Raw genomic sequence first — 23,074 nt, forward strand, 5'->3', positions numbered from 1 at the left:
ATACTATCAGTACAGTAAAATACAATAGTTGTTAGTGTTGACCTTGAATAGTCAAGCAAAAGTTAAATTGTGCTTCAGAAAACTAGAATGTATGTTTAGAAAAACATAATTCATAAAACATAATTTTTAGAAAAATTAAGAACTTTAAATGATTTAGACTTTTTAAAATAAAAAATTATTTTATGTTTAATGAAAGTAAACTGCCATGTAACTAGAAAACTTTGCTATCCAGAATAACTAATTTTCTAAGATTACAGTTAACCCAAGTTATATTGTTATATCTAATTATACACTTACACTTTCAAAGTATGATAATATTTTAACACACAAGCTTTATGTAGCTTTTTACTCTCATGTGAGTATTTTTAACTAAGTCATGGAACAAACTATGTCTGCTGAGGGGTCAGAGACTCTCAGTTTTCTAATCAAGACTTTCATGGAAATTGATAGTGCCAAAGGGGTGGAAGTGAAAGGGATATAGAATTCTATTATAGCTTAAACTTTACCTTAGTGTGTGATAATGTATTTGAACCCTGTAAATGTCTAGACCAGAAACAATCAGACATGAGTTACAATTTAAAGTAATAGAGTTTATGTGTAAACGTGGTCTTAAAGTATTTTACAAAGGCTTTAAGGTATAATTGGCCTTTCTTGGGAACTTGATCTGATCTAGTTAGTACGTAATAGTATAAACACTTCTTATTAATGATTTCTAGCATTGCTGTCTGTTCATTGATAATAACATTAAGGCACCAGATGATGATCAAATTTGGAACTTAGAAAATACGTTAAAAAGAGACTAGGCTGGAAAACTATTACAGATTGATGGGCGAATTACTACAGTGATTCTAGCAAACTCTGATTGTATTGCATAATCAATTTTGCTAGTAAATCTAAAATTGATGATGAAAACCTGTCTGAATGTGATTGTGTTTGTAGCCATTACTTAAAGAGTATAGGTTCTGAAGAGCACAGTTAGTGCTCTTTATTTAATGTAATAGATCTTGATTCTTGTTTTTAGAACTTGGTTTTTTTTTTTTTCAGGTCACCAAACAGGAAGACAACTGACAACAGAATTAGTAGGCTGTTTACACAACATTCTATGGAAAAAAGCTGCCCAAAGTTTTCAGGTTTGGGAATAATCTATTTTCATTCTTTATATTCTTTCTTCACCCCAACAAATAAAACAATGTATTCACTATAAAAATCATAGAGCATTAAGTACTTTAATAATCTCTTTCTGCTTAGGTACTGTCTATTTATTAAATATTTATAATGTAGAATTTTAATGTGCATTGGACAAGAATTTATTTAAAAATTCTAAGATGTGGACTTCCCTGGTGGTGCAGTGGTTAAGAATCTGCCTGCCAATGGAGGGGACACGGGTTTGATCCCTGGTCCAGGAAAATCCCACGTGCCGCGGAAGCAACTAAGCCCATGCTCCTCAACTACTGAGCCTGCACTCTAGAGCCCACGAGCCACAACTGCTGAGCCCACGTGCCTAGAGCCCGTGCTCTGCAACAAGAGAAGCCACCACAATGAGAAGCCCGCACGCCACAATGAAGAGTAGCCCCCACTCGCCGCAACTAGAGAAAGCCCACATGCAGCAACAAAGACTCACCGCAGCCAAAAATAAATAAAGTAACTTATTTATTTTTTAAAAAATAAACTAAAAATAAAGATACTAAGATGTGATTCATCCCCATTGGGAGTTTACAGGGTAGGGAAATGACATCACTGATATTAAGATATAGGAAAGTATAATTTATTTTAACATGAGGAGCAAGAAAGAGGGTTTTATTTCCTTTAAAAATTGAGGTATGGAGCACAGAGGATTTTTAGGGCAGTGAAAATACTTTGAATGATACTATAATGATGGACGCATGTCATTATCCATTTGTCTAAATCCATAGAATGTACAACACCAAGAGTGAACCCTAATGTAAGTTCATCAGTTGTAACAGATACACCATTCTGGTAGAGGATGTTGATGATGGGGGAGGCTGTACATGTGTTGGGTCAGGAGGTATCTAGCAGATATCTGTACATTCCTCTCACTTTTGCTGTGATCCCAAAACTGCTCTTAAAAAAACCTTTTAAAAACATTGTGGTGTAATAAAAATGGAAAAAAATGTAGTAATATTTTTTCTTTATACAAAACAGTCCAGGTTTACTGTAGAAAATTTGAAACCACAGATAAGTTTTTTAAAAAGAATAGTTATTCTTAATCCAATCACTCTTAAAATTTTATATATTGCCTTCTAATCCATATGCATTTGTGTGTGTATGTGTAAGAAAGGACGTACTGTTTTAATGGATTTCCACTTCCAACCAAAATGTAAGAGACCTGGTTGATGTCCTTGCCTGAATAACACCTTGCTCCCTCTCCCTACCTCCAAAAAATCAAGACAAAACACATGAAAAAATGGTTTTCAAGACACTGGACATTAGGCAATGGAGAGTGATCTCTGGTAGATAGGAAATAAACAAGGTGAGCACTGCAGTTGTTCAGCTTACTACCTTGAGTTTCCAGGCTGTAGCATAGGAATAGAAACTGAAGTGGACTATGACATAAATCACAGTAAGATCATTTTTGACCCACCGCCTAGAGAAATGGAAATAAAAACAAAAATAAACAAATAGGACCTAATGAAACTTCGAAGCTTTTGCACAGCAAAGGAAAGCATAAACAAGATGAAAAGACAACCCTTAGAATGGGAGAAAATATTTGCAAATGAAGCAACTGACAAAGGATTAATCTCCAAAATATACAAGCAGCTCATGCACCTCAATATCAAAAACACAAACAGCCCAATCCAAAAAGGGGCAGAAGACCTAAATAGACATTTCTCCAAAGAAGATGTACAGATTGCCAACAAATACATGAAAGGATGCTCAACATCACTAATCATTAGAGAAATGCCAATGAAAGCTACAATGAGGTATCACCTCACACCAGTCAGAATGGCCATCATCAAAAAATCTACAAACAATAAATGTTGGAGAGAGTGTGGAGAAAAGGGAACCCTCTTGCACTGTTGTTGGGAATGTAAATTGATACAGCCACTATGGAGAACCGTATGGAGGTTGCTTAAACTAAAAATAGAACTACCATATGACCCAGCAATCCCACTCGAGGGCATATACGCTGAGAAAACCATAATTCAAAAAGAGTCATGTACCACAATGTTCGTTGCAGGTCTATTTACAGTAGCCAGGACATGGAAACAACCTAAGTGTCCATTGACAGATGAATGGATAAAGAAGATATGGCTCATATATACAATGTAATATTACTCAGCCATAAAAAGAAAGTTGAGTTATTTGTAGTGAGGTGGATGGACCTGGAGTCTGTCATACAGAGTGACGTAAGTCAAAGAGAATAACAAATACCATATGCTAACACATATATATGGAATCTAAAAAAAAAATGGTTCTGAAGAACCTAGGGGCAGGACAGGAATAAAGACACAGATGTAGAGAATGTGGACTTGAGGACACGGGGACAGGGAAGGGTAAGCTGGGGCAAAGTGAGAGAGTGGCATTGACATATATACACTACTAAATGTAAAATAGATAGCTAGTGGGAAGGAGCTACATCACTCGGGGAGATCACCTCGGTGCTATGTAACCACCGAGAGGAGTGGGATAGGGAGGGTGGGAGGGAGTTGCAAGAGGGAGGGGATATGGGGATATATGTATACATATAGCTGATTCACTTTGTTATACATCAGAAACTAACCATTGTAAAGCAATTATACTCCAATAAAGATGTTGGAAAAAAAAAAGGAAAGAAACTGAAGTGGATCCTAGCAGGCTTCCTAATTTGAGGAGTTGGAGCTGAGAGTCTGGGAAGACTGATGTAGCTAGAATTCATAGGACAGAGTATCAGAGAGGAGAACAGAGCAAGAAAGAGAACTCCATAATCAGAGAATCCTTCTCAAGTGTTTAGTGGAGTACTGATCAAGATAATATGGGATGAAAATACCTAAAGCCAGATGAGTCACCATCTAAAAGTATTAGAACAGTGCCTGGCACTCACACAGGTCTGGGAATAGAACCTGTTCATACCAGCCAGACTGGAAAACTTCTAATTCATGGGGCATTGGGTAGAGAATTCAGAAAGGTCTTGTTTTGCTAGTGGGGAGTAATTAGTCCTAAACTGAGCACTGTTCCAGACCAACCTGAAAAATCATAAAAGTATGACCTGAAAGGATCAAATTGGTCCCAAGGAATTTAAGTGCTTGCCAGAGTAGAGGTCAAGGATATTTACCAGAATGCAGAACTATCCAGCACCCGACAAGGTAAATTTTATAACGTCTGGCATCTAATAATAAATTACCGGGCTTCCCTGGTGGCACAGTGGTTGAGAGTCCACCTGCCGATGCAGGGGACACGGGTTCATGCCCCGGTCTGGGAAGATCCCACATGCTGTGGAGCGGCTGGGCCCGTGAGCCATGGCCGCTGAGCCTGTGTGTCCGGAGCCTGTGCTCCGCAATGGGAGAGGCTACAACAGTGAGAGGCCCGCATACTGCAAAATAAATAAATTACCAAGCATACAAACAGGCAGGAAAATACAACCTATAATGAAGAAAAGAAGCAACAATTGAAACTAACATAGAAGTTAACATTAGCAGAGGACATTAAAATAGCTCTTATAATTGTATTCTATATATTCAAGAAGTTAGGTAGAGACATGGAAGATACAAAAGACCCAAATCAAACTTCCAGAGATGAAAAGTATGTCTAGGATCAAAAATATACTGCATAGTATTAACATCAGATTAGACATTGCAGAAGGATGGATATGTTAATTGTGGTCGTCATTTCACAGTGTATACATATATCAAAACATCTTGTTTTATACATTAAGGTGCTGCAAAATAGAATGATATTCTTATTTTCTTTTAGAGGGTCTCTGTTTCTTTACTGAGCAAGTAAAAAATTATTTCAGAATTCCCTTCTCGTATTGAATCTTTTTTTCTCTCATTTTCCAGTCTTGCAGGATAATTTTTTTAACTCCCACTTCCCAAACTGTAGAAGAATGTAATCTTAATTCTAAATAGTCAAAGGCAGTGTTATACCTCCTCAGCACAGTTGTTTCTAGTAGGGAGTGAGTTTTATTCCTTTTAGGTACTAATGACTCCTGTCTTTCATTGAAAAATGTGAAGTTTCTTGGTAGGGTACAGGGGACTCATCTACGTTACCTTGGTGTGCATGAGCAATCTTAATTTTCTTATCTTAAAAAAAGTTATCCAGGTCATTTCTATTAGATTTTTTGTAATAGCTTCTTACCATTGAAAATTTTAAACTGCCTCAAAAGTAAGAAAATATTTTTGTACAAAAACATAGCATTTAGGGCTTCCCTGGGGGCACAATGGTTGAGAGTCCGCCTGCCGATGCAGGGGACACAGGTTCGTCCCCCAGTCCAGGAAGATCCCACATGCTGCGGAGTGGCTGGGCCTGTGAGCCATGGCCGCTGAGCCTGCGCATCTGGAGCCTGTGCTCTGCAACGGGAGAGGCCACAACAGTGAGAGGCCTGCGTACTGCAAAAAAAAAAAAAAAAAAACCACACACACAAAAAAACCACAAAAAAAAACACCCATAGCATTTAATTAAAATAGTGAAAAACCTGGAAATTTACTAAAATATCTTACATTTTCTTATCCTACATAGCAACATAGATTAATATTTACAAAATGAAGTTAAATGGAAAGAATAGAAAATGAAATTGTAATATAAAGTGTGATTACAACTATATAAAAATACAAAAGGGTAAAATTAAAATGGAATGTGGAAAAATGAAAATAGCTGTATTCAAATGGTAAATTATGGGTGTTCTCTTTTAACATTTTTATCATTGTTGTTTTAATAACTTTTAAATCGTATTCTGAGTTTTCTAGGGTGGCTCACCACCCTCTCCGACTCTTCATCCCATATGTGAAATTTCATTTTTTTTGGCTTTATTGAAGTATAATTGACAAAATTATGATTAAAGTGTACAATGTGATGATTTAATTTGATATACATATACATTGTGAAAGGGGTCTAATGACTTATTTAACACGTCCATCACCTCACATATTTACCTTTTTTCTTTTTGGTGAGAACATTTAAGTTCTGCTCTCTTAGCAAAATTCAGTTATACAATCCAGTATTATCAACTATAGTCACCATATATCTAATGTATGTATTAGATCCTCGGACCGTTTTCATCTTATAACTGAAAGTTTGTACCCTTTTACCAACCATTCTCCATTTCCCCCACCCTCAAACCCCTGGAAAACACCATTCTACTCTGTGTTTCTATGAGTTTGACTTTTTTTTCTTTACTTCAGATTCTACATATAAGTGATACCATGCAATGTTTGTCTTTCTCTTTCTGGCTTATATCATTTAGCATAATGTCCTCCAAATTCATCCATGTTGTCACAAATGGCAGGATTTCATTCTTTTTTAAGGCTAATATTCCATTGTATACATGTACTGTACTTTCTTTACCCACATTCATCAGTAAACAACAACTTAGGTTGTTTCCATACCTTGGCTTGCTGCAGTGGACATGGCAGTACAATTATCTCTTTGAGATAATGATTTCATTTTGTTTGGGTATCCCACACAGAAGTGGGATTACTGGATTGTATGGTAGTTCTATTTTTAATTTCTTAGGAAACCTCCAACTGTTTTCCATAGTGGCTATACCAGTTTACATTCCCACCAACAGTGTACAAGGTTTCCCTTTTCTGTACATCCTCACCACCATTTGTTATCTCTTGTCTTTCTGATGTTAGCCATTGTAGCAGATGTGAAGTGATATCTCATTGTGGTTTTGATTTGCATTTTCCTGATGATAAGTGATGTTGAGCACCTTATCATGTACCTGTTGGCCATTTGTATGTCTTCTTTGGGAAAGTCTGTCCAGATCCTTTGCCCATTTTTAATCGGGTTTTGTTTTTGTTCTTGTTTTTATTTTTTGCTACTGAGTTGTAGTATTTTCTTATATATTTTGGATATTACCCCCCCAAAATACTGCAAATATTTTCTCTGATTTCATAGGTTGCCTTTTAATTTTGTTGGTTTCCGTGAAACCTCTAATGTGAGGGAAGAAGAGAGAATATCGATTACCACTTTATCTATAACTTTATATTGATCAAGGCTGATAGTAAAATGCATTCAGCATTCAACTAAAGAGGATGTTGTGTTTTGGTTGCCTAAAAATGTAAACAGTGCCATTTTTTTGTTTCTAAAGGTGACTTGGAACAATTAGGGTCAAATATAGAAATATCTGTGTGATTTTGTTATTTCTTTTTAAACTTTAGGTAGAAGATTATGCTGATGCCCTACACTGGTACTGCTGTTCTCTGAGATTTTATGCATGTGATCAAACGTTCCTGGACTTTGCCAGGCTACAGAGGAACATGGCTGCTTGTTACCTGCATTTGGGACAATTTGATAAGGTCTTTTGATTTATTTGTTTTTCAAAGGCAGCAAATGTTGTTATGTGCAATGGCAGAGAGATGGTTGTAGTGGTGTGACTTCTTGGCTATTAGGTTAGGATGTCTGAGAGTTACTTCATACAGAACAAAGTCAAATTGATATTTTCCTGACTTGCACACTATAAACATTAATGAATGGAACTTCCCAAAAGGAGAGAAAATTTGGAGACTCTTAATTCCATTACTTACTGTTTATTTTTAACACCCTGTTCTGAAAGGTAATATATCATTGCAATTCATGAACAAAGTTATCTGCTGCTAACCATCTGCAGTATTGTCCTTTGAAGCAGAATAAATTTTAAGTTACACATTTTTTTGGGTCAAGCATTCAGTGAGAGCAAACACTGGGATGAAATTCGTTCTTTTACTTTCTGGGTTATCTTTTGCCTTTCCAACCAATCTAAAAAAATGTTCAGCATTTGATTTCTTATCAGAACAAAATTCTAGAAGGTAAAAGGGATAAAACTTGCTTGAGGATAGAGCCATTCATACTCCCCCAAAGCATTTGGGACATTTCTTCCTTTGGTTATCATATAGTATGCACATAATGGGGTGGGGCGTATTGTCTTGTGGTAAGAGAAAAAACAAGAAGTACAAGTATGGATCCAGGTAAAATATGAAGGTTTTTGTTGCTTTTTAAGTTTTAATAACAAATTTAGGGGGAAATATGTGATTAAGGGTTGTAATTTTAGACATTTTCTTTGAAGATTTGTTTACTTTGAAGGGTTGTTTACCTTAATAAATACTTCAGATTTTCTTTCAAAAGAATATTTACCATTTAGTTTGTTTGTTTATAAATTCACGGTCCTGAAAGAGAAGTTGAAAGGTTACTTAATTCATCGTATTTCTACACAGGCTAGCATTTAAGTGTTTCAGAAAGATGGTTGACTACTGTTTACTTAAAGACCTGAAAAGAAGATGTCACATAGATTTTGTTACTTAATTCATTATATTTCTGCTCAGAATACTGTTACCTATTTCAGAAAGGTAGTTTCCTACTGCTTACTTAAAGACCTGTAAAGAAGGTAATCACAAGGCTTTTGTAACTCTATGATTTATATTAACCTGGCAGATTGGGATGGACCTGGACCTGGAGCTAGACATGCCAACTGGGGGGATGGATACATCTGCAGGCCAAAGAAGGATATCTAATCACCTAGTCAAGATAGAAAGAACATAGTATGAGATACTGTGATAGTCTCTGAAGTTACAGAGATGAACAAGTTGCCTTTGACTCAGCCAATTAGCTGGCATCAGGGTATCCTAATGGGCAGATCAGATTATGGCAATGGGGGAAATTTAAGTGTTGGAAAGATTCCATAAGTTAGACACATAGGTAGTTGGCATCACATAAGCATATCAGCAGGGAACAGGTCTTCAATCATAGAGATTTGGACTCAGATGCAGGACTCAAATCTTTACATCACTGGGGGTATGTGTAGATAGACTAGAAAGAGCAAAGTCGAGCTCCAAATCTAAAGTGAAAGGAACATGAGGCTCTTTTTAAGAGTGGAGCTCAGGCATAGGGAGCCAGACTGGGATGCAATTACCGGAAAAAGAATACAAAGTGAATAGATGATACAGTCTTCTAAGACTTGAAGCACTGCTTCTTAAATTTCCTCTAACTAATGTCAAGTTTGGTCCTAGAGCCTAGTGTAGGACTGAACCTGTAATTGGGAGTTCAAATGATATTAGTAGTAAGGAGGGGAAGAAGAAGAGAGCAGGAAACCAGGCAGGTCCTAATATGTATACTCAGTTTGTGATTATGTCATTTAAGGCCAGATTGCCTTGTTGATTACTGTTAGTATATTTCTCCATTTCATCCTTCCTGTCTTAAACTTAGCAGAAATTGATTTGATACCTCCATATGTAAGGAATACTCTACTGTGCACTAAGACAGATGAAGAAAGGTGAAACAGTTACGCAGTTCATCATATTTTACTATTTTGCTATTGCCACCTAGTCTTGTTAATTTTTATTGTCTGCTTTTTTCACTCCTTCCCTTGATCTTCTTGAGTACTGTTCAGAAATTTTGTGAAAGCATATTTATTGCATCTGCTAAAATTTCATAGTTTTCATATAGGCACTAAGTAAAACTGACTCTTGTTGACTTTCTGTCATACTCCTCACCAATCCTTGGTGATTCCAAAACATTTTTTTAATCCCTAAGCCCCTATGCCTTATCCTTCCTTTTAGCAGAAAACCTTATCTTCTAATTTCCTGGGCTTGTATCCACTGACATGAACTTCATCACCTTCTCTCTTTATCCATTCTTTCTTCTCCCTTATCTCTGAGAAAGAAGTTACTTTCTCAGGGGACCTTCCCTACAAATCTCAACCCTAACTCTTTTATCTTTCTCTCTCTACTGTTTCTTTCCCCTGTCACTACAATTATTTTTAGGTCTTCTTTATTCAAAAACCTTTCTTCAACCATGTCATCCTCCCCAAATTATAGTTTGTCCTTCCTTTCATCACCAAACTTTATAACCTAAAATTACTGCCTATATTTTTTTAGTATTCATTCATTCAAAAAATATTTATTAACTGTCTACTACTATATGTTAAATACTGTCCAAGGCAAATAGACAAAACCCCCTACCCCCACAGAGTTTATATTCTACTAGGAGACACAGACAATAAAAAGATAAATATTATGGTATATTAGAGAGGTCAGTAAATTTTCTATGCAGAACCACACAGTAAATATTTTAGGTTTTCTAGGCCATACAGTCTCTCTTGCAGCTACTCAACTCTGCTGTTGTACCATGAAAGTAGGCGTAGACCATATGTAAACAAATTGGCATGGCTTTGTTCCAACAAAACTTTATATTTAGGAACACTGAAATTTGAATTTCATATAATTTTTTGTGTCGTAAAGTATTCTTTTTTGATTTTTTTAGCCTTTTAAAAAAGTAAAACTTAGCTATTCATAGATGGTAGGCTGGATGGAGCCCAAAGGCCACAGTTTTCTGACCCTGTTATATTAGATAGTGATAAGTGCTAAAGAGAAAACTAAGTAGGAAAGGGTAGTATTAAATGTTTTAGAGGAGGAGTGAAGGGTTGGAATTCTAGGCAAGGTGGCCAGAGGGGGCCTCAGTGAGAAGGTAGTTTTTTAGTAGAGACCTGAGGAAATGAGGGATATGGCTATGAGGATACCTTTAAAAAGAGCATTCCAGACAGAGGGAGCAGCAAATGCAAAGGCTCTGGTGTGTGGGGTAGGAGCATATATGTGGTGTTTGAGGAACAGCAAAGAGACTAGTGTGGCTGGAGCAGAGGGAATATTAGGGAAAACAGGAAATGTGATCAAGGAAGTAGTGGGGAAACAGATCATGTAAGAAAGACATTGTAGTTCATTGTAAAGATTTGTGTCATTAAGTCTAAGTGAGATGGGGAGCCAGTGGGAGGGTTTGGGGGCACAAGAGTGTCAAGATCTGACTTGCATTTTAATAAGATCACTTGGCCACCGTGTTGAATAGACTGAGCTGGATGCAAGGGTGGAAGCAGGGAGACCAGTTAGGAGGCCACTGAAATAATCTAGGCAAGAGATGATGGTGGCATGGACCAGGATGAAGGAAGTATGGATGGTGAGAAGTGGTCAGATTCTGTATAGAATATGAAAATAAAGCTGACAGAATTCTCTGACAAACCAGATGTAGGATAAGAGAGAAAAAAAGAGACAAGAATGACTCTAAGGTTTTTGGCCTCACCACCTACTTCCCTTTTGATGATTTTTGCATCTGATTCTATAAACTGCTCTTTTGAATATCACTAGTGACCTTTTTTTTAATAAATGTATTTATTTTTGGCTGCATTGGGTCTTTGTTGCTGGGCACCGGCTTTCTCTAGTTTCGGCGAGCAGGGGCTACTCTTCATTGCAGTGCGCGGGCTTCTCATTGCGGTGGCTTCTCTTGTTGCGGAGCATGGGCGCTAGGCATGTGTGCTTCAGTAGTTGTGGCTAACGGGCTCTAGAGCGCAGGGTCAGTAGTTGTGGCGCTCGGGCTTAGTTGCTCCACGGCATGTGGGATCTTCCTGGACTAGGGCTCGAACCCGTGTCCCCTGCATTGGCAGGCGGATTCTTGACCACTGTACCACCAGGGAAGCCCCGCTAGTGACCTTTTAATGATAAAGTCTAATGATTTTTTCCCTCAGTCCATTTTGTCCTCTGGTCTCTCTAGCACGAGAGAATATAATACTACTTTTTCCTTCCAGAAACTTTCTCTTTGGCTTCTAATGACATACTCGCTTTTTTTTATTGAAGTGTAGATGATTTACAGTGTTGTGTTGTTAGTTTCTGCTGTACAGCAAAGTGATTCAGATATATCTGTATATATCTTTATCATATTCTTTCCCATTATGGTTTATTACAAGATATTGAATATAGTTCCTGTGTTGTACAGTAGGACCTTGTTGTTTTATCTGTTCTATGTATAGTAGTTTGTATCTGCTAATCTCAGACTCCTAATTTATCCCTCCCCCACCTCCCTTCCTCTTTGGTAATTGTTAATTTGTTTTCTGTTTATGACATACTCTCTTAATCCTATTGCTCTGACCGTTCCTTTTTTATTTATGTTATTGGTAGTCTCTTTTCCCAAATAAATGTTGGATGAGGGCAGGTACTGTTTATCTCATTCTCCATTTTATCCTCAACACTCATGAACATGCTTGGTACATGGTAAGTTTTCAGTAAACATTTGTTGAGTTTATTCTCTGCTCCCTTCTTTTGTTTCTGTTGTACACTATCCCCACAGAAATTCATCAACTGTTTTCTTAGGTTCAGCTCTCCATATGCAAATCTATATCTATAGCCCTGATGTTTCTCATAGCCCACATCCACTTTTCTACTGTCTTTGGGTATATACAGCTATCTAAGACTGAAATCTTAGATTCATGGATTCCTTCTTCTCCCCCTATATTCAGTTGTGTGCCACATCTGGTCAATTCTACCTCTGCAATATTTTTGCCAGCTGTCTCCCCTTCCATCTTTACCTCACTACCCTAGTCCAAGCCCTCATTACCTCTAAGACTACTGGAATAATCTAACTGATTATTGTATCTTGCTCAATAATTTTCAGTGGCACCCTGTAAATAAAGACCAAATTTCTTAGACTTAAGGTCCTCCATAATCTTTATTTTTAAAATTAAAAAAAAACTGTTCTAGTATAATTGCTTTACAAGGTTGTGTTAGTTTCTGCGGTATAACAAAGTGAATCAGCTATATGTATGCATATATCCCCATATGCCCTCCCTCTTGCGTCTCCCACCCAAATTCCCTATCCCACCCCTCTAGGTGGTCACAAAGCACTGAGCTGATCTCCCCGTGCGATGCAGCTGCTTCCCACTAGCTATCTATTTTACATTTGGTAGTGTATATATGTCCATGCCATTCTCTCGCTTTGTCCCAGCTTACCCTTCCCCCTCCCCATATCCTCAAGTCCATTCTCTAGTAGGTCTGTGTCTTTATTCCTGTCTTACCCCTAGGTTCTTCATGACATTTTTTTTCTTAGATTCCATATATGCGTTAATATACGATATTTGTTTTCTCTTTCTGACTTACTTCACTCGGTATGACAGACTTTAGGTCCATCCACCTCACTACAAATAACTCAATTTCGTTTCTTTTTATGGCTGAGAAATATTGCACTATATATATGTGGCACATCTTCTTTATCCATTCATCTGTCAGTGGACACCTAGGTGGCTTTCATGTCCTGGATATTGTAAATAGAGCTGCAATGAACATTGCAGTACATGACTCTTTTTGAATTATGGTTTCTCAGGGTATATGACAAGTAGTGGGATTCCTGGGTCGTATGAGGGTTCTATCTTTAGTTTTTCAAGGAACCTCCATATTGTTCTCCATAGTGGCTGTATCAATTTACGGTCGCACCAACAGTGCAAGAGTGTTCCCTTTTCTCCACACCCTCTCCAGCATTTATTGTTTGTAGACTTTTTGATGATGGCCATTCTGACTGCTGTGAGGTGATACTGAACTCTAGTTTTGATTTGCATTTATCTAATGATTAGTGATGTTGACCATTCTTTCATGTGTGTGTTGGCAATCTATATATCTTCTTTGGAGAAATGTCTATATAGGTCTTCTTCCCATTTTTGGATTGAGTTGTTTGTTTTTTTGATACTGAGCTGCATGACCTGCATGTAAATTTTGGAGATGGATCCTTTATCAGTTGCTTCATTTGCAAATATTTTCTCCCATTCTGAGAGTTGTCTTTCGTCTTGTTTATGGTTTCCGTTGCTCTTCAAAAGCTTTTGAGTTTCATTAGGTCCCATTAGTTTATTTATTTATTTTTACATCTTTATTGGAGTATAATTGCTTTACAATGGTGTGTTTCTGCTGTATAACAAAGTGAATCAGTTATACATATACATATGTTCCCATATCTCCTCCCTCCTGCATCTCCCTCCCTCCCATCCTCCCTATCCCACCCCTCCAGGCGGTCACAAAGCACTGAGCTGATGTCCCTGTGCTATGCGGCTGCCTCCCACTAGCGATCTGTCTTACACTTGGTAGTGTATATATGTCCATGCCACTCTCTCACTTCGTCACAGCTTCCCCTTCCCCCTCCCCAATCCTCAAGTCCATTCTCTAGTAGGTCTGTGTCTTTATTCCTGTCTTACCCCTAGGTTCTTCATGACATTTTTTTTCTTAAATTCCATATATATGTGTTAGCATATGGTACCTGTCTCTCTCTTTCTGACTTACTTCACTCTGTATGACAGACTCCAGGTCCATCCACCTCATTACAAATAGCTCAATTTCGTTGCTTTTTAGGGCTGAGTAATATTCCATTGTATATATGTGCCACATCTTCTTTATCCATTCATCCGATGATGGACACTTAGGTTGTTTCCATCTCTGGGCTATTGTGAATAGAGCTGCAATGAACATTTTGGTACATGACTCTTTTTGAATTATGGTTTTCTCAGGGTATATGCCCAGTAGTGGGATTGCTGGGTCATATGGTAATTCTATTTGTAGTTTTTTAAGGAACCTCCATACTGTTCTCCATAGTGGCTGTACCAATTCACATTCCCACCAGCAGTGCAAGAGTGTTCCCTTTTCTCCACACCCTCTCCAGGATTTATTATTTGTAGATTTTTTGATGGTGGCCATTTTGACCAGTGTGAGGTGATACCTCATTGTAGTTTTGATTTGCATTTCTCTAATGATTAGTGATGTTCAGCATCCTTTCATGTGTTTGTTGACAATCTGTATATCTTCTTTGGAGAAATGTCTATTTAGGTTTTCTGTCCGTTTTTGGATTGGGTTGTTTGTTGTTTTGATATTGAGGTACATGAGCTGCTTGTATATTTTGGAAATTAATCCTTTGTCAGTTGCCTCATTTGCAAATATTTTCTCCCATTCTGAGGGTTGTCTTTTCATCTTGTTTATGGTTTCCTTTGCTGTGCAAAAGCTTTTAAGTTTCATTAGGTCACAGTTGGTTATTTTTATTTTTATTTCCATTTCTCTAGGAGGTGAGTCAAAAAGGATCTTGCTGTGATTTATGTCAAAGAGTGTTCTTCCTTTGTTTTACTCCAAGAGTTTTATAGTGTCTGGCCTTACATTTAGGTCTTTATCCATATTGTGTTTATTTTTTGTATGGTGTTAGGAAGTGTTCTCATTTCCTTCTTTACAACTGGCTGTCCAGTTTTCCAAGCACCACTTACTGAAGACGCTGCCTATTCTCCATTGTATATTCTTGCTACCTGTATCAAAGATAAGGTGACCATATGTGCGTGGGCTCTGGGCTTTCTATCCTGGGCTTTCTATCCTGTTTCATTGATCTATATTTCTGGTTATTTGCCAGTACCGTACTGTCTTGATTACTGTAGCTTTGTAGTATAGTCTGATGTCTGGGAGTCTGATTCCTCCAGCTCCGTTTTTGTTTCTCAGGATTGCTCTGGCTATTTGGGGTCTTTTGTGTTTCCAACAAATTGTGAAATTTTTTCTTCTAGTTCTGTGAAAAATGCCCGTGGTAGTTTGATAGGGATTCCATTGAATCTGTAGATTGCTTTGGGTAGTAGAGTCATTTTCACAATGTTGATTCTTCCAATCCAGAAGCATGGTATAATCTCTACATCTGTTTGTATCATCTTTGATTTCTTTCATCAGTCTTGTAATTTTCTGCATACAGGTCTTTTGTCTCCTTAGGTAGGTTTGTTCCTAGGTATTTTATTCTTTTCGTTGCAGTGGCAAATGGGAGTGTTTCCTTATTTACTCTTGCAGGTTTTTCATCCTTAGAGTATAGAAATGCAAGAGATTTCTGTGCATTAATTTTGTATCCTGCTACTTTACCAAACTCATTGATTAGCTCTAGTAGTTTTCTGGTCGCATCTTTAGAATTCTCTATGTATAGTATCATGTCATCTGCAAACAGTGACAGCTTTACTTCTTCTTTTCTGATTTAGGTTCCTTTAATTTCTTTTTCTTCTCTGATTGCTGTGGCTAAAACTTCCAAAGCTATGTTGAATAATAGTGGTGAGAGTGGGCATCCTTGTCTTGTCCCTGATTTTAGAGGAAGTGGTTTCAATTTTTCACCATTGAGGACGATGTTGGCTGTGGGTTTGTCATATACTGCCTTTATTATGTTGAGGTAGGTTCCCTCTATGCCTACTTTCTGGAGAGTTTTTTTTTATCATAAATGGGTGTTGAATTTTGTCAAAAGCTTTTTCTGCATCTATTGAGATTAACATATGGATTTGTCCTTCAATTTGTTAATATGGTGTATCACATTGACTGATTTCTATTTACTGAAGAATCTTTGCATTCCTCGGATAAACCCCACTTGATCATGGTGTATGATCCTTTTAATGTGCTGTTGGATTCTGTTTCCTAGTATTTTGTTGAGGATATTTTCATCTATGTTCATCAGTGATATTGGTCTGAAGATTTCTTTTTTTGTGACATCTTTGTCTGGTTTTGATATCAGGGTGACGGTGGCCTCGTAGAATGAATTTAGGAGTGCTCCTCCCTCTGCTATATTTTGTAGAGTTTGAGAAGGATAGGTGTTAGCTCTTCTATAAATGTTTGATAGAATTCACCTGTGAAGCCATCTGGTCCTGGGCTTTTGTTTGCTGGAAGATTTTTAATCACAGTTTCAATTTCAGTGCTTGTGATTGGTCTGTTCATATTTTCTATTTCTTCCTGGTTCAGTCTCAGCAGGTTGTGCATTTCTAAGAATTTGTCCATTTCTTTAAGGTTGTCCATTTTATTGGCATATTGTTGCTTGTAGTAATCTCTCATGATCCTTTGTAGTTCTGCAGTATCAGTTGTTACTTCTCCCTTTTCATTTGTCATTCTATTGATTTGAGTCTTCCTTTTTTTCTTCATGAGTCTGCCTAATGATTTATCAATTTTGTTTAAATTCTCAAAGAACCAGCTTTTAGTTTTATTGATCTTTGCTATAGTGTCCTTCATTTCTTTTTCATTTCTTTCTGTTCGGATCTTTATGATTTCTTTCCTTCTGCCTACTTTGGGTTTTTTTTTTTCTTTCTGTAATTGCTTTAGGTGTAAGGTTAGGTTGTTTACTTGAGATGTTTCTTGTTTCTTGAGGTAGGATTATGTTGCTATAAACTTCCCTCTTAGAACTGCTTTGGCTGCATCCTGTAGGTTTTGGGTTGTTGTGTTTTCATTGTCATTTGTTTCTAGGTATTGTTTGATTTCCTCTTTGATTTCTTCAGTTATCTCTTGGTTATTTAGTAGTGTAATGTTTAGCCTCCATGTGTTTGTATTTTTTACAGATTTTTTTTTACTGTAATTGATATCTAGTTTCATTGCTTTGTGGTCAGAAAAGATGCTTGATACAATTTCAGTTTTTAAAAATTTACCAAGGCTTGATTTGTGACCCAAGATGTGATCTATCCTGGAGAATGTTCCATGAGCAGTTGAGAAGAAAGTGTGTTCTGTTGTTTTTGATGGAATGTCCTATAAATATCAATTAAGTACATTTTGTTTAATGTGTCATTTAAAGTTTTTGTTTCCTTAGTTTTTTTTCATTTTGGATGATCTATTCATTGGTGAAAGTGGGGTGTTAATGTCCCCTACGATTATTGTGTTACTGTCGATTTCCCCTTTTTTGGCTTCTAGCATTTGCCTTATGTATCGAGGTGCTCCTATGTTAGATGCATAAATATTTACAATTGTTATATCTTCTTCTTGGATTGATCCCTTGATCATTATGTAGTGTCCTTCTTTGTCTGTTGTAATAGTCTTTATTTTAAAGTCTATTTTGTCTGATATGAGAATTGCTACTCCAGCTTTCTTTTGATTTCCATTTGCATTGAATATCTTTTTCCATCCCCTCACTTTCAGTCTGCATGTGTCCCTAGGTCTGAAGTAGGTCTCTTGTAGACAGCATATATACAGGCCTTGTTTTTTATCCATTCAGCCAGTCTGTGTGTTTTGGTTGGAGTATTTGATCCATTTACATTTAAGGTAATTATTGATATGTATGTTCCTGTTACCATTTTCTTTAGTGTTTTGGGTTTGTTTTTGTAGACCTTTTCCTTCTCTTGTGTTTCCTGCCTAGAGAAGTTCCTTTGAGATTTGTTGTAAAGGTCGTTTGGTGGTGCTGAATTCTCTTAACTTTTGCTTTGTCTGTAAGTGTTTCAATTTCTCTGTCAAAGCTGAATGAGATCCTTGCTGGGTAGAGTAATCTTGGTTGTAGGTTTTTTCCTCTCATCACTTTAAATATGTCCTGCCACTCCCTTCTGGCTTGCAGCGTTTCTGCTGAAAAATCAGCTTTTAACCTTATGGGGATTCCTTTGTATATTATTTGTTGCTTTTCCCTTGCTGCTTTTAATATTTTTACCTTGTATTTAATTTTTGATAGTTTGGTTAATATGTGTCTTGGCGTATTTCTCCTTGGATTTATCATGTATGGGATTTCTGCACTTCCAGAACTTGGTTGACTATTTCCTTTCTCATGTTAGAGAAGTTTTCAACTGTAATCTTTTCAAATATTTTCTCAGTCCCTTTCTTTTGCTCTTCTTCTTCTGGGACCTGTATTATTCAAATGTTCGTACGTTTAATGTTGTCCCAGAAGTCTCTAAGACTGTCCTCAATTCTTTTCATTCTTTTTTCTTTGTTCTGCTCTGTGGTAGGTATTTCCACTATTTTGTCTTCCAGGTCACTTATCGGTTCTTCTGCCTCAGTTATTCAGGTATTGCTTCCTTCTAGAGAATTTTAAATTTCATTTATTGTGTTGTTCATCACTGTTTGTTTGGTCTTTGGTTCTTTTAGGTTCTTGTTCAACATATTTTTTATTTTCTCCATTCTATATCCAAGATCTTGGATCAACTTTACTATCATTGCTCTGAATTCTTCTTCAGGTAGACTGCCTATTTCCTCTTCATTTGTTTGGTCTGGTGGGTTTTTACATTGCTTCTTCATCTGCTGTGTGTTTCTCTGTCATCTTATTTTGTTTAACTTACTGTGTTTGGGGTCTCCTTTTCGGAGGCTGAAGGTTCGTAGTTCCTGTTGTTTTTGGTGTCTGCCTCTAGTGGGTAAGGTTTGTTCAGTGGCTTCTCTAGGCTTCCTGCTGAGGGGACTCGTGCCTGTGTTCTGCTGGGTGGGGCTAGCTCTTGTCTTTCCAGTGGGTAAGGCTGCATCCGGTGGTATGTTTTGGGCTGTCTGTGAACTTAGTATGATTTTAAACAGCCTGTCTGCTAATGGGTAGGGTTGTGTTCCTGTCTTGCTAGTTGTTTGGCATGGGGCATCCAGCACTGGAGCTTCCTCGATGCTGGGTGGAGCTGGGCCTTAGCATTGAGACGGAGATCTCTGGGAGAGCTCTCACCAATTGATATTATGTGGGCCCGGTAGGTCTCTGGTTGTCCAGTGTCCTGAACTCGGCTCTCCCACCTCAGAGGCTCAGGCCTGACACCAGGCCAGAGTACCAACACCCTGTCAGCCACACAGCTCAGAAGAAAAGTGAGGGGAAAAAAAGAAAGAAAAAATAATTTAAAATAAAATAAAATTATTAAAATAAAATTTTTTTAAAAAAAGGAGCAGCCAAACCAATAAACAAATCTGTCAATGAAGAGAAATGCTAAAAACTATACTAACATAAATGTAAAAATCAGAAACACGTCAGCTGCAGACAGCAAACCCCAAGTCTACAGTTGCTCCCAAAGTCTACTGCCTCAGTTTTGGGTTGATTCGTTGTCTCTTCAGGTGTTCCACAGATGCAAGGTACCTCAAGTTGATTGTGGGGATTTAATCTGCTGTTCCTGATGCTGCATGGAGAAATTTCCCTTTTTCTTCTTTGTTCACACAGTTCCTTGAGTTTAGCTTTGGTTTTGGCCCCACCTCTGCATGTAAGTTGTCCTCAGGCTTCTCTTCCCGCCCAGACAGGATGGGGTTAAAGCAGCGGATTAAGGGGCTCTGGCTCACTTATGGTGGGGGAGGGAAGGGTACAGTAGTTATAATTGGAATGCAGGGCGAGCCTGTGGCAGCAGAGGCCAGTGTGTCGTTACAACAGCCTGAAGCCTGCCGTGTGTTCTCCCGGGGAAGTTGTCCCTGGATCATGGGACACTGGCAGTGGTGGGTTGCACAGGCTCTTGGGGGGCGGTGTGGATAGTGACCTGTGCTTGCACACAGGCTTCTTGGTGGCTGCAGCAGCAGTGTTAGCGTTTCATGCCCATGTCTGGTGTCTGAGCTGATAGCTGCAGCTCGCTCCTGTCTCTGGAGCTCATTTAGGTGGTGCTCTTCCTTCTGTGGGCAGACCAGGAAGGAATCCCTTCTCCTCATGCTCCCCGAAACAATGGTCTCTTGTTCCTTAGTCAGGACTGGAGTTTTTCCCAGATTCCCTCCCGGCTAGCTGTGGCGCACTAGCCCCCTTCAGGCTGTGTTCACGCAGCCATCCGCAGTCCTCTCCCTGGGGTCTGACCTCCAAAGCCTGAGCCTTAGCTCCCAGCCCTGGTGGGTGAGCATACAAGCCTGTCAGGCTGATGAGTGCTGGTCGGCACTGATGCTCTGTGCAGGAATCTCTCTGCTTTGCCCTCTGCACCCCTGTTGCTTTGTTCTCCTCTGTGGCTCTGAAGCTTCCCCCTCCTGCCCATCCCCCATCTCCGCCAGCGAAGGGGCTTCCTAGTGTGTGGAAACTTTTCCTCCTTCACAGCTCCCTCCCAGAGGTGCAGGTCCTGTCCCTATTCTTTTGTCTTTGTCATTTCTTTTTTCTTTTGCCGTACCCAGGTATGTGGGGATTTTCTTGCCTTTTGAGAAGTCTGAGGTGTTCTACCAGCATTCAATAGGTGTTCTGTGGGAGCTGTTCCACATGTCGATGTATTTTTGATGCATTTGTGAGGAGGAGGGTGATCTCCACATCTTACTCCTCTGCCATCTTGAAGGTACCCCCCTCCATAATCTTTAAATAAAATAATCCTCTTTTATTTCCTCTACACATGTACTATGTTTGTTCCCACCTGGAGTACCTGCTGCTTCCTAACCATGATCTATGCTTTTCTACCTCTGTAACCTCATCCATTCTTCTCTATTGCAAATTACCTCTTCCGTGCATCCCTACCTTTTGAAATTCCTTTTTGAAAGCTTAGATCCTAATGACAGTCTAAGGAAATTACTGAGTCTTGGTCTTCCTCTAAGAATTTGTAACACTTCTATTTATACCTTGGTACTTATGTTCTTCCTTGTATTCTAGTTGTTTTTATACCTGTCTTAGCTCCCTATTAAATCTCTTTCTCCTTGAAGATGGGACCATGTCTTATCTTTATTTTGTCTGATGTCTAGCATAGAGCCTAATGCATAGTAAGCACTCATTACATTAAAAAAATAGTCATGGAGATTCCATAAATACCTGTGAATCAGGTTCCCTAATACAGGAATTCCATTTGTTCATGCTATTTCTATCCTTGCTACTGTGGATAATTGGAAATTAAAAGTGATCAAGATCTGTGAGTGCCTTTGATTCCCAGAACTGAATGAGATTATGTTATTTAAAAAATCACCCCGTTATTCCTTTCACTAGCTCAGTTCCTTTCTTTTCAACATGAAATATTGAATCATAGGTGAGAAGTTAATTTGGGTGGGTTAAAGAATTTGGAGAATATATTCCTCTGAACTCTTAGTAGATTATGTTACAGATTCATCAGTTCATGCATTTGGTGACATCATTTTGAGATAACAGTGCTAAATTTAGCTAATTTCTTTATTTTCTGATTTGTATAAATGTAAATTTTAATTGCCATTATCTGTTGAGTATCCCACCTCAGAGTATCCCACCTCTTGAGTATCTCCAGTACATTTTATGAGGCAATATTAGACTACATAGTTTCATAGACATCAACTCTGCCTTTGGGGAATTTATAGCACCTTAAGCCCAATAACCTAATTTTATTATATTATTTTTGAAGAATTTAAAGTGTTTCATTTGTGAAAGTCATAGGTTTGCATGGACAGACTTAGTATGGAGGAAATGAACTTGGGTTACAAGTATAGGAGCAATTTATCACTACTTGATATAATGGGATTTGCTGCAAATCATAATAAAGTTTAATTTTTGTTAAGAGAGAGATAATGGATTGTTTTGGTGATAGTCTGTAAGTTAATAGTAATACATAATGGGGTACTCTTTAACTCAGTACAGAAATTCCATCCTCAGCTTGCAACTGCAGTTCAGGTACATGAATGTCGTTGGTATTACTATAGATTGATAAAACTAAAAAAGCACAGTATGGTCATAAGATCTACAACAGCCCTAAGATGAGACTATTTAATAGAATATTTATATGACTTAAAATGAAAACAACCGCGACTCATGTGCTGGTTTTATATTGGTTCTATTTGCTGTATGAAGTTCTAAAAATCATGCCTTTACATTACAGGAGTGAAAATGAGCTTGTGATCAGCAGAAGTAAACTAGTAATGTTCACTAGATGGCACTGTGGCCTCTGTTTGTACTATAATAACTCATTGATGATTTTGAAGTGATTTTGTGATGCTTTGGCTGGTATAGCCTTTCCCACAAATGTATCTGTATGGATGTAAAAGAAAGTTAGCCCTTACGTAACCATGAGATGAAGGTCAGTTGTGACTCATTCTTGGTACAGCTATAGTGTAAAAACACTCTAATTTAGCTTTTAAGTCAACAAATATTTATTGAATACCTAATCTATGCCTCGTACTATAGAACAAGTAGAAGACATGATCCTTTCTATAGATAAGCTTAAAATATTTTTGTTAAAACAAGATTTACACGTATGAAATAGTTAGAAATTAAGAAGTTTGCAATTGAATATCAAATTGTGTGGTATATACCATATGAATTTAGAATAATAATATGTAGATGAGGACCTTTTGTAAATATTGATTGAATGTACATATGACCAATATTCACCTTTTGTGAATATTGATTGAATGTACATATGACCTAAAACTGAGTAAGTAATGTGTTAGAAGACAAAGTCAGATCTGAAGGCACCTCAACAGGCTGAAATGATGAGCCCATTTTAAAAAGATGAAGACCAACAGGAAACAACAAAACACCTTATACTTGGATCCCTAAAACCAACTGTATAAGAACAGAATAGATGAAATGTGGCTTAATA

The 23,074-nt window shown here is 37.8% G+C and overlaps 1 protein-coding gene across 1 annotated transcript in view; it reads left to right on the top strand.

The window, feature by feature from the left end:
• Positions 1 to 23,074, top strand: part of TEX11 (testis expressed 11) — a 348,927-nt gene that overhangs the window by 191,635 nt on the left and 134,218 nt on the right. Inside the window, exons 14-15 of the mRNA XM_060003090.1 lie at positions 1,045 to 1,130; positions 7,320 to 7,457. Of these exons, the coding sequence (XP_059859073.1) occupies positions 1,045 to 1,130; positions 7,320 to 7,457 (224 nt within the window). The remainder of the gene's footprint in view (positions 1 to 1,044; positions 1,131 to 7,319; positions 7,458 to 23,074) is intronic.

Source organism: Delphinus delphis, chromosome X (assembly GCF_949987515.2).
Source record: "Delphinus delphis chromosome X, mDelDel1.2, whole genome shotgun sequence".
Lineage (NCBI taxonomy): Eukaryota > Metazoa > Chordata > Mammalia > Artiodactyla > Delphinidae > Delphinus > Delphinus delphis.